The 11164-nt window shown below is 46.3% G+C and overlaps 1 protein-coding gene across 1 annotated transcript; it reads left to right on the top strand.

Moving 5' to 3' along the window:
- Positions 1-229: 229 nt before the first annotated feature.
- LOC121805544 (probable glycerol-3-phosphate dehydrogenase [NAD(+)] 1, cytosolic) lies at positions 230-10066 on the top strand. The gene is made up of 5 exons (XM_042205445.1): positions 230-1430; positions 8264-8485; positions 8867-9114; positions 9572-9711; positions 9785-10066. Exons 1-5 carry the CDS (start codon positions 770-772, stop codon positions 9903-9905), a joined length of 1392 nt encoding a protein of 463 aa, XP_042061379.1. The 5' UTR covers positions 230-769; the 3' UTR covers positions 9906-10066.
- Positions 10067-11164: the final 1098 nt, after the last annotated feature.

Raw genomic sequence — 11164 nt, forward strand, 5'->3', positions numbered from 1 at the left:
TTTTTATTAGTTTGCATTTATATATTTGAAAACATTTAAATTAATTAACAAAACAATAATAAAACCTATAGTGCGCCCCTTAGGGCATCCCACTGCAGGTGGAAGGACAGGAGGATAAAATGCTGATGTGGCGGTGCCCACTGTGAATGACCTAAATGTTGAATGCCCTAAATGTTTACATTCATTTTTTTCTCTAAACTTAAACACTACCATTCGTAAAATCTAATACTCCTATTAATCAAGAAATGTCGGGCGTAATTTCCAACACTGCCAGCAAAAGAAAAGGAGGCAAACCACCGCCTTAATTTCAACACTGTCAGCAAAAGACAACGCAGATTGTTTCCCTTTCCCCATTTTCTTGTTTAATCCCACCTCTCTTCTTGGTGGAGTTAGTTCGCCAAAGTTTTCCTTTTCATTTGACGGAATTATCCAAGTCCCAACTTTTCGATAATTTCAATAAATGCTGTTACTTTGCGACAATGACATGATCTCCAACTGACGTGAGAAAGAAATCCATTACTCCGTTTACTTCTACAATTTTGTAGGCGGCAGTCGGTTTCTCCATGTCAATGCGGTGCCGAATTCATCTGATTGGTGCTAGTCATCGCCTCTAGGTGTAAAACCCCACATTCAAAATTAAAACCGCGTGCCCTTCTTATTTGATTGTTTATATTCAATTGTAGTTGAACAATTGGCGCTTGATATTGTTTAATTCAGCATTTGATTGGATTGTAGTAGTAGTTGAAGTTGTAATTTGATTTGAGTGAAAATGGTGGGAGCTGCTGAGGGGCTTAGTGATGGTAGTAATGGTTTAACGCCAATTAATGTGGCAAATGGTTTGTCTGAGGAGAAGATTGATGAAATCCGTCGTTTGTTTGGGAAATCAGAGGGCGATCCGTTGAGGATTGTGGGGGTTGGGGCGGGGGCGTGGGGGAGTGTGTTTGCTGCAATGCTGCAAGATGCGTATGGGGGTTTCCGTGATAAGGTGCAGATTAGGATATGGAGGAGAGCAGGGAGGTCTGTTGATCGGGCCACGGCGGAGCATCTGTTTGAGGTGATCAATTCGAGGGAGGAGGTGCTGCGGAGGCTGCTCAGGCGATGCGCGTATTTGAAGTACGTGGAGGGTAGGCTGGGTGATCGGATTCTGTATGCGGATGAGATTTTGAAAGATGGGTTTTGCTTGAATATGATTGACACCCCACTTTGCCCTATGAAGGTTGTGACTAACTTGCAGGAGGCTGTGTGGGATGCTGATGTCGTTATCAATGGATTGCCATCGACTGAGACGAGGGAGGTGTTTGAAAAGATTAGTAGGTATTGGAAGGAACGGATTAGTGCGCCAGTTATCATCTCTTTGGCGAAGGGTATTGAGGCGGAGTTGGAGCCAGAACCTAGGATAGTTACTCCGACTCAGATGATTAATCGAGCTAGTAAGATTGCTTCCTCGATTCATTATGTTGTATATGATGACTATGTAGTTGAGTTAAGTTTGTGAGATATGATTCCATGTTGATATGATCCACTTTTAAAACTGCTTGCTATAATACTAGCTGCTAGATTTATACATGAATGGATTTGTGTGAGTTCGATAGTGGAAAGGGTTTATAGCCAGTGGTGAATTAGAAAATTAATGCTTGGTGATTTTACTCGTGTATATTACTGATTTTATGCATTACAGATTATGTGCTCTGTAATAGATTCGTACATGTTCCCATAAGAATGTAAGCCTGTGTGCTGCACTGCTGATTTTTGCGTTGTGAGAAATGGAAAAAAGCAAAGGAAAAAATGGACGTGAGCAGATTATTGAAACTATTATGCTATGCGGCCTGCTGATGAATCATTTGCATTAGTATTTTGGTAGGCGATAAACATTCGTTCCTACATGTCTTTGTTAGGAGTGAAAGGCGAGGGGAGGGGTAGGGAGCACGAGAGGTGCACGGAATTACGACTTGTCAAGCGTAAGGCTAGTAATGGATGGAATTCGATCACTTGTATTGCAAAAAGAATAATGAAGAACACTCCTGCGCAGAGGCCTACGACTAAGTCGTCCAATTACAAATGATCTATCCAAGATGATCAGCTACTCCTACTGACCCGCCTTATATAGGCGGCTAAACAAATCTACAATAATTAAAAATAACAATAAAATCTCTGAAATTGAACTAACTAATCAGGCGAGATAATATTGGGATTTCCCCTCTAACCACTTCCCTATTATTCTGGCCAAACCTCTCCCCTCCAACAAACATCCGTATCAACTACCTCACTCTCGAAACAGCCTTGTCCTCAAGGCTATGTTAAAATTCAAAATACATCACTCTGACCGGTGGAGGTTCAAACTCATGCTTTCGAGTAGTAGCCAGAGCATCGAACCATAGAAGATTGCCAACTATATGTAGGAATCGCAGCATGACCAGATAGGAGAATGGAGCGCCTGCCAATGAAAATAGAGATCCTGGAAAGGAAACCGCCATAGGTGTGGACTGGTGGGCAGCGGAAACTAAACATCGCAGCAAGGACGAGAACGGAGATTGAAACTGCAGAATGTAAGGGCCGGAGGTGGACAACGCGGTGCTGTCACTGGTGCTAGTGTAGGTGGAGTTGCTGGTGTAAGTGGACTGGGAGGAGATGGTGGAGGCACCAAAACTGGAGGTGGAATGGGTGGTTGTACTGTCAAGGGTGTGCACATTTGTTGTATAGGTAGGGGCTGTTGGATGGCGTGTAGAGTATTCTCCTTGGCTGTTGTAGGCGGACTAGAGGACAACATCGGAGCTGTCACCTTTGCTAGTGTAGGTGGACGGGGAGGAGATGGTACTGCGGCGAATGCTTCATATACATTCAACGCCCCATTGCCGCCAAAGCGTTTCATCAACTCCCGTGCAAACCGAGCCCACGTCAGATCCGGAACTCGCTGTCGCAACAACTGGTACCAAGGGAGGGCAGCGCCTGCCAAAGCCACCATTGCGACGCCCACCCGGTCCTCGGAGGCAGTTCCCGAGATCAAGAAGTATTGCTCCGCCCGTGCAAGCCAAGCGAGGGCGTCCGAGCCATCGAAGGTGGGCATGGGTGACGCCGAAGTACCACCAGCGGTTGTCGTCTTTGACCCCTGATTCGCTGAGGTGGATCCGTCGTCGGGGTTGGAAGTGTCCTTGAGTTTCAGCGAACCGAAACCCGCGCGCATCTCCTGAAGCATGGCGGTCAGTTCGGTTCGGATCTCTGTTACCTGGTCATCAGTGCGGCGGAACTGAGCATTCAGTTCCTTCACTGCCGCGTCCAACAAGAGTCTACCCTGCTGCAAATCATACGTCGCCTTCTCCAATTCATCCAGTCGCGTGTCCGCACGAGAGTTCACCATCGTTCACCGCACCAATTGTTAGGAGTGAAAGGCGAGGGGAGGGGTAGGGAGCACGAGAGGTGCACGGAATTACGACTTGTCAAGCGTAAGGCTAGTAATGGATGGAATTCGATCACTTGTATTGCAAAAAGAATAATGAAGAACACTCCTCCGCAGAGGCCTACGACTAAGTCGTCCAATTACAAATGATCTATCCAAGATGATCAGCTACTCCTACTGACCCGCCTTATATAGGCGGCTAAACAAATCTACAATAATTAAAAATAACAATAAAATCTCTGAAATTGAACTAACTAATCAGGCGAGATAATATTGGGATTTCCCCTCTAACCACTTCCCTATTATTCTGGCCAAACCTCTCCCCTCCAACAAACATCCGTATCAACTACCTCACTCTCGAAACAGCCTTGTCCTCAAGGCTATGTTAAAATTCAAAATACATCACTCTGACCGGTGGAGGTTCAAACTCATGCTTTCGAGTAGTAGCCAGAGCATCGAACCATAGAAGATTGCCAACTATATGTAGGAATCGCAGCATGACCAGATAGGAGAATGGAGCGCCTGCCAATGAAAATAGAGATCCTGGAAAGGAAACCGCCATAGGTGTGGACTGGTGGGCAGCGGAAACTAAACATCGCAGCAAGGACGAGAACGGAGATTGAAACTGCAGAATGTAAGGGCCGGAGGTGGACAACGCGGTGCTGTCACTGGTGCTAGTGTAGGTGGAGTTGCTGGTGTAAGTGGACTGGGAGGAGATGGTGGAGGCACCAAAACTGGAGGTGGAATGGGTGGTTGTACTGTCAAGGGTGTGCACATTTGTTGTATAGGTAGGGGCTGTTGGATGGCGTGTAGAGTATTCTCCTTGGCTGTTGTAGGCGGACTAGAGGACAACATCGGAGCTGTCACCTTTGCTAGTGTAGGTGGACGGGGAGGAGATGGTACTGCGGCGAATGCTTCATATACATTCAACGCCCCATTGCCGCCAAAGCGTTTCATCAACTCCCGTGCAAACCGAGCCCACGTCAGATCCGGAACTCGCTGTCGCAACAACTGGTACCAAGGGAGGGCAGCGCCTGCCAAAGCCACCATTGCGACGCCCACCCGGTCCTCGGAGGCGGTTCCCGAGATCAAGAAGTATTGCTCCGCCCGTGCAAGCCAAGCGAGGGCGTCCGAGCCATCGAAGGTGGGCATGGGTGACGCCGAAGTACCACCAGCGGTTGTCGTCTTTGACCCCTGATTCGCTGAGGTGGATCCGTCGTCGGGGTTGGAAGTGTCCTTGAGTTTCAGCGAACCGAAACCCGCGCGCATCTCCTGAAGCATGGCGGTCAGTTCGGTTCGGATCTCTGTTACCTGGTCATCAGTGCGGCGGAACTGAGCATTCAGTTCCTTCACTGCCGCGTCCAACAAGAGTCTACCCTGCTGCAAATCATACGTCGCCTTCTCCAATTCATCCAGTCGCGTGTCCGCACGAGAGTTCACCATCGTTCACCGCACCAATTGTTAGGAGTGAAAGGCGAGGGGAGGGGTAGGGAGCACGAGAGGTGCACGGAATTACGACTTGTCAAGCGTAAGGCTAGTAATGGATGGAATTCGATCACTTGTATTGCAAAAAGAATAATGAAGAACACTCCTGCGCAGAGGCCTACGACTAAGTCGTCCAATTACAAATGATCTATCCAAGATGATCAGCTACTCCTACTGACCCGCCTTATATAGGCGGCTAAACAAATCTACAATAATTAAAAATAACAATAAAATCTCTGAAATTGAACTAACTAATCAGGCGAGATAATATTGGGATTTCCCCTCTAACCACTTCCCTATTATTCTGGCCAAACCTCTCCCCTCCAACAAACATCCGTATCAACTACCTCACTCTCGAAACAGCCTTGTCCTCAAGGCTATGTTAAAATTCAAAATACATCACTCTGACCGGTGGAGGTTCAAACTCATGCTTTCGAGTAGTAGCCAGAGCATCGAACCATAGAAGATTGCCAACTATATGTAGGAATCGCAGCATGACCAGATAGGAGAATGGAGCGCCTGCCAATGAAAATAGAGATCCTGGAAAGGAAACCGCCATAGGTGTGGACTGGTGGGCAGCGGAAACTAAACATCGCAGCAAGGACGAGAACGGAGATTGAAACTGCAGAATGTAAGGGCCGGAGGTGGACAACGCGGTGCTGTCACTGGTGCTAGTGTAGGTGGAGTTGCTGGTGTAAGTGGACTGGGAGGAGATGGTGGAGGCACCAAAACTGGAGGTGGAATGGGTGGTTGTACTGTCAAGGGTGTGCACATTTGTTGTATAGGTAGGGGCTGTTGGATGGCGTGTAGAGTATTCTCCTTGGCTGTTGTAGGCGGACTAGAGGACAACATCGGAGCTGTCACCTTTGCTAGTGTAGGTGGACGGGGAGGAGATGGTACTGCGGCGAATGCTTCATATACATTCAACGCCCCATTGCCGCCAAAGCGTTTCATCAACTCCCGTGCAAACCGAGCCCACGTCAGATCCGGAACTCGCTGTCGCAACAACTGGTACCAAGGGAGGGCAGCGCCTGCCAAAGCCACCATTGCGACGCCCACCCGGTCCTCGGAGGCAGTTCCCGAGATCAAGAAGTATTGCTCCGCCCGTGCAAGCCAAGCGAGGGCGTCCGAGCCATCGAAGGTGGGCATGGGTGACGCCGAAGTACCACCAGCGGTTGTCGTCTTTGACCCCTGATTCGCTGATGTGGATCCGTCGTCGGGGTTGGAAGTGTCCTTGAGTTTCAGCGAACCGAAACCCGCGCGCATCTCCTGAAGCATGGCGGTCAGTTCGGTTCGGATCTCTGTTACCTGGTCATCAGTGCGGCGGAACTGAGCATTCAGTTCCTTCACTGCCGCGTCCAACAAGAGTCTACCCTGCTGCAAATCATACGTCGCCTTCTCCAATTCATCCAGTCGCGTGTCCGCACGAGAGTTCACCATCGTTCACCGCACCAATTGTTAGGAGTGAAAGGCGAGGGGAGGGGTAGGGAGCACGAGAGGTGCACGGAATTACGACTTGTCAAGCGTAAGGCTAGTAATGGATGGAATTCGATCACTTGTATTGCAAAAAGAATAATGAAGAACACTCCTGCGCAGAGGCCTACGACTAAGTCGTCCAATTACAAATGATCTATCCAAGATGATCAGCTACTCCTACTGACCCGCCTTATATAGGCGGCTAAACAAATCTACAATAATTAAAAATAACAATAAAATCTCTGAAATTGAACTAACTAATCAGGCGAGATAATATTGGGATTTCCCCTCTAACCACTTCCCTATTATTCTGGCCAAACCTCTCCCCTCCAACAAACATCCGTATCAACTACCTCACTCTCGAAACAGCCTTGTCCTCAAGGCTATGTTAAAATTCAAAATACATCACTCTGACCGGTGGAGGTTCAAACTCATGCTTTCGAGTAGTAGCCAGAGCATCGAACCATAGAAGATTGCCAACTATATGTAGGAATCGCAGCATGACCAGATAGGAGAATGGAGCGCCTGCCAATGAAAATAGAGATCCTGGAAAGGAAACCGCCATAGGTGTGGACTGGTGGGCAGCGGAAACTAAACATCGCAGCAAGGACGAGAACGGAGATTGAAACTGCAGAATGTAAGGGCCGGAGGTGGACAACGCGGTGCTGTCACTGGTGCTAGTGTAGGTGGAGTTGCTGGTGTAAGTGGACTGGGAGGAGATGGTGGAGGCACCAAAACTGGAGGTGGAATGGGTGGTTGTACTGTCAAGGGTGTGCACATTTGTTGTATAGGTAGGGGCTGTTGGATGGCGTGTAGAGTATTCTCCTTGGCTGTTGTAGGCGGACTAGAGGACAACATCGGAGCTGTCACCTTTGCTAGTGTAGGTGGACGGGGAGGAGATGGTACTGCGGCGAATGCTTCATATACATTCAACGCCCCATTGCCGCCAAAGCGTTTCATCAACTCCCGTGCAAACCGAGCCCACGTCAGATCCGGAACTCGCTGTCGCAACAACTGGTACCAAGGGAGGGCAGCGCCTGCCAAAGCCACCATTGCGACGCCCACCCGGTCCTCGGAGGCAGTTCCCGAGATCAAGAAGTATTGCTCCGCCCGTGCAAGCCAAGCGAGGGCGTCCGAGCCATCGAAGGTGGGCATGGGTGACGCCGAAGTACCACCAGCGGTTGTCGTCTTTGACCCCTGATTCGCTGAGGTGGATCCGTCGTCGGGGTTGGAAGTGTCCTTGAGTTTCAGCGAACCGAAACCCGCGCGCATCTCCTGAAGCATGGCGGTCAGTTCGGTTCGGATCTCTGTTACCTGGTCATCAGTGCGGCGGAACTGAGCATTCAGTTCCTTCACTGCCGCGTCCAACAAGAGTCTACCCTGCTGCAAATCATACGTCGCCTTCTCCAATTCATCCAGTCGCGTGTCCGCACGAGAGTTCACCATCGTTCACCGCACCAATTGTTAGGAGTGAAAGGCGAGGGGAGGGGTAGGGAGCACGAGAGGTGCACGGAATTACGACTTGTCAAGCGTAAGGCTAGTAATGGATGGAATTCGATCACTTGTATTGCAAAAAGAATAATGAAGAACACTCCTGCGCAGAGGCCTACGACTAAGTCGTCCAATTACAAATGATCTATCCAAGATGATCAGCTACTCCTACTGACCCGCCTTATATAGGCGGCTAAACAAATCTACAATAATTAAAAATAACAATAAAATCTCTGAAATTGAACTAACTAATCAGGCGAGATAATATTGGGATTTCTCCTCTAACCACTTCCCTATTATTCTGGCCAAACCTCTCCCCTCCAACAAACATCCGTATCAGTCTTGCATTGGGTTTATATATTCATTTTGCATTAAGTGTATTTTCCCTCTTTCTCATGTGTGCGTCAGTATTTTCAGCTGGGATTCCTATGGAAAATATTCTATATCTTGGAGGACCTAATATTGCATCGGAGATCTACAACAAAGAATATGCTAATGCTCGGATATGTGGAGCTGAAAAATGGAGAAAACCACTGGCGAAGTTTCTTAGACAGCCACATTTCATTGTTTGGGATAATGGTGACCTTGTTACTCATGAAGTTATGGGGGGTTTGAAAAATGTATACGCAATTGGAGCTGGTAAGTTTCCTTTTTCAGTATTTAAAAATAAAATGGAGCGGACAAATTAAAACTGTGCTTCAGATTCCCTATAATTAAGACACTGTTGAATTTAATAAACTTGCTCTCCATTCATTCATCTTAGAATACCACTTCTTTGTTTCATCAGTAGATGACACTATCTGAATGATCCTTTGATGATGTTAATTGCACAACTTGCAGAAGAATTTTGGGTTATGAGCTTCTAGTTTTTTGGTCTCATTCGGGATCTAGGAATATTAGTACTTGTGCCGAGTTGCTGTCATATTTTACCTGCATTTTAAGAATATTCTATGATTTTATTCTTTCAATTCTAGATCTTTTCATGACCAACGATTTATAAGTATTATTTGGAATTGGCAGGGATGGTTGCAGCCCTAACTAACGAGAGTGCAACAAGCAAGTCTGTGTATTTTGCTCACTGTACATCAGAGATGATCTTTATCACCCATCTTTTGGCAGAGGAACCTGAGAGGCTTGCAGGTCCTCTATTGGCTGATACTTATGTAACGTTGTTGAAGGGTCGTAATGCATGGTATGGTCAGAAGCTGGCTAAAGGTGAAATAAACCTTGAAATGGGAGACAGTATAAAAGGCAAGGGAATGATTCAGGTACGCATTTTAAGTTTCCTAACTAGTGATGCTGATATCTCCTCATGACCATCTGTGATTATACTCTGGATGTTCGATTATTTGATTGCAGAACAAATCTAATTCTTTATACTCCATGAGCTCCATAGCCTCAGAGAGTCTTTGCAATGCTACATAATACATTGTTTTACTCTTACGACATGACTAAACCTTTTAAGCATACCACTGTGCGTGTGAACCTAGGGAAACGGGAGCATTTTTGCTAATAGTTTACCTCAATAGCCGGGTTCACAACAGAACCATGTATACTTGTGGTCAGCAAATAAAATGTTGGACTGGCTCTTTCAACTTGAATTCCTCGGTCTTGTTAGAGTTAGTAGCACTATCATGTGATTTATTTCTTTTCCCCTTTCGTTGCCATACAAGACGTGGCAGCCATTTGTTTCCACTTTCCAATGAGTTTGGTGATGGTTTGCAGGGCGTTTCAGCCGTAAAAGCTTTCTACGAGCTGCTGAGTCAGTCTCGCTTAAATATTATGCACCCTAGTGAAAAGATGCACATTGCACCAGTGGAACTCTGTCCAATCTTGCAGAAACTGTACAAAATACTGATAGTGAGGTAGGGACAAAGTCTGTTGAATCTTGCAAGTAGCTCATCGAGCAATGTAATCTGATTGTTGGTGTGTTGGTAGGGAGCTGGCGTGTGAGGGGATTCTTCAAGCCTTGCGAGATGAAACCATGAACGACCCTCGAGAGCGCATTGAGATCGCCCAGCGCCACGCCATCTACAGACCTTCTCTACTCATGAACTAACATCTGTGTTTAGAAAGAGGTAGTTGCCAGTTCTATTCCGCCAATCTTGGTTTGTCAATGGATTTTAGCATTGTTAGGAAGTGTTATTTAGTTCACTTCAACGTTTACTTGTGCAAGTGTAACAGAGCTCACCAATCTAAGTGTGACTTTTGCTTTTGAAATATTTTTTGTTTTTTACCAACATGATTTTCTGGCCTTTATTATTGCGTTTAATATTTTTGATGACACTTGCAACAGATACCAATTCTTGGCTGAAGTTGGAGGTGAAATGATACGAGTATATCTACGGAATATTCACATATCTCTATTATTTCATATATTAATGATTTAGCGTATCTTTCCTATTTCTTGATCACTAAGTTAGGCTATTAGGGAGTATTATAAATAGGAGTTTTTGTTATCTTTTGAATTAATCATTGAAGAAGTCTTTTACTTTTCTGCAATTTACTTTTCCGTCTTTGTTCATCGGTTGCTCGACGGAATTCCTTCCGCGAACGGACCTCCTTTATCCTGCGATTTCTCGCCATTATTCTCCGATACGAGTTTACTCGTATCATCTGGTGCTTTCATCCGGTTCTCATCCTCCGATTCACCGCTATCATGTCACAATCAACCCATGCTTTGGCATCGCAGCTTGAGCGGATAACAGCTGCAATCAGCAAACTGGAATCCTCACTTACCGCTGCTGAATTTCGCAGATTCGTAGCAACACAGGCAACGCCGGTCCTGATTCCGGCTCCCCCCTTTTGTGCTACAGGGCCCTCTTTGATGTCCTATCCGCGCCCCGAACCTGACCCTCTAGACGCGGCACCGTTGTACGATGCCGCAATGCCACCGTACCTGCCAAATTCGATTTGCCGGAACCACCGCCATATCCGAGTCAATGAAAGCACCAGATGATACGAGTAAACTCGTATTGAGAGATAACTGCGAGAGATTGCGGAGAAGATGTTGGTTCGTTCGTGGGATCCTCCCGTCGAGCAGCCAACTATCGTTCAACTAGGGTTTTGATAAAGTAAATTGCAAAGAAAAGTAGAAGACGATAAAGAGATAAATTGTATTTCTTCAATGATGAATTCAAAAGATAACAAAGACTCTTATTTATAATACTCCTAAATCAATAATATATGAAATAATATAGATATGAGAATATTCCGCAGATATACTCATATCATGAAATGTGTAAAAGGTGCCTTGAGAAGTGGAAGAAAAATAACTTATTTTAGCAACGGTATTATACAAGTAAATACGAAGAAGGG

Source organism: Salvia splendens, chromosome 5 (assembly GCF_004379255.2).
Source record: "Salvia splendens isolate huo1 chromosome 5, SspV2, whole genome shotgun sequence".
In the NCBI taxonomy this organism is placed as follows: Eukaryota; Viridiplantae; Streptophyta; class Magnoliopsida; order Lamiales; family Lamiaceae; genus Salvia; species Salvia splendens.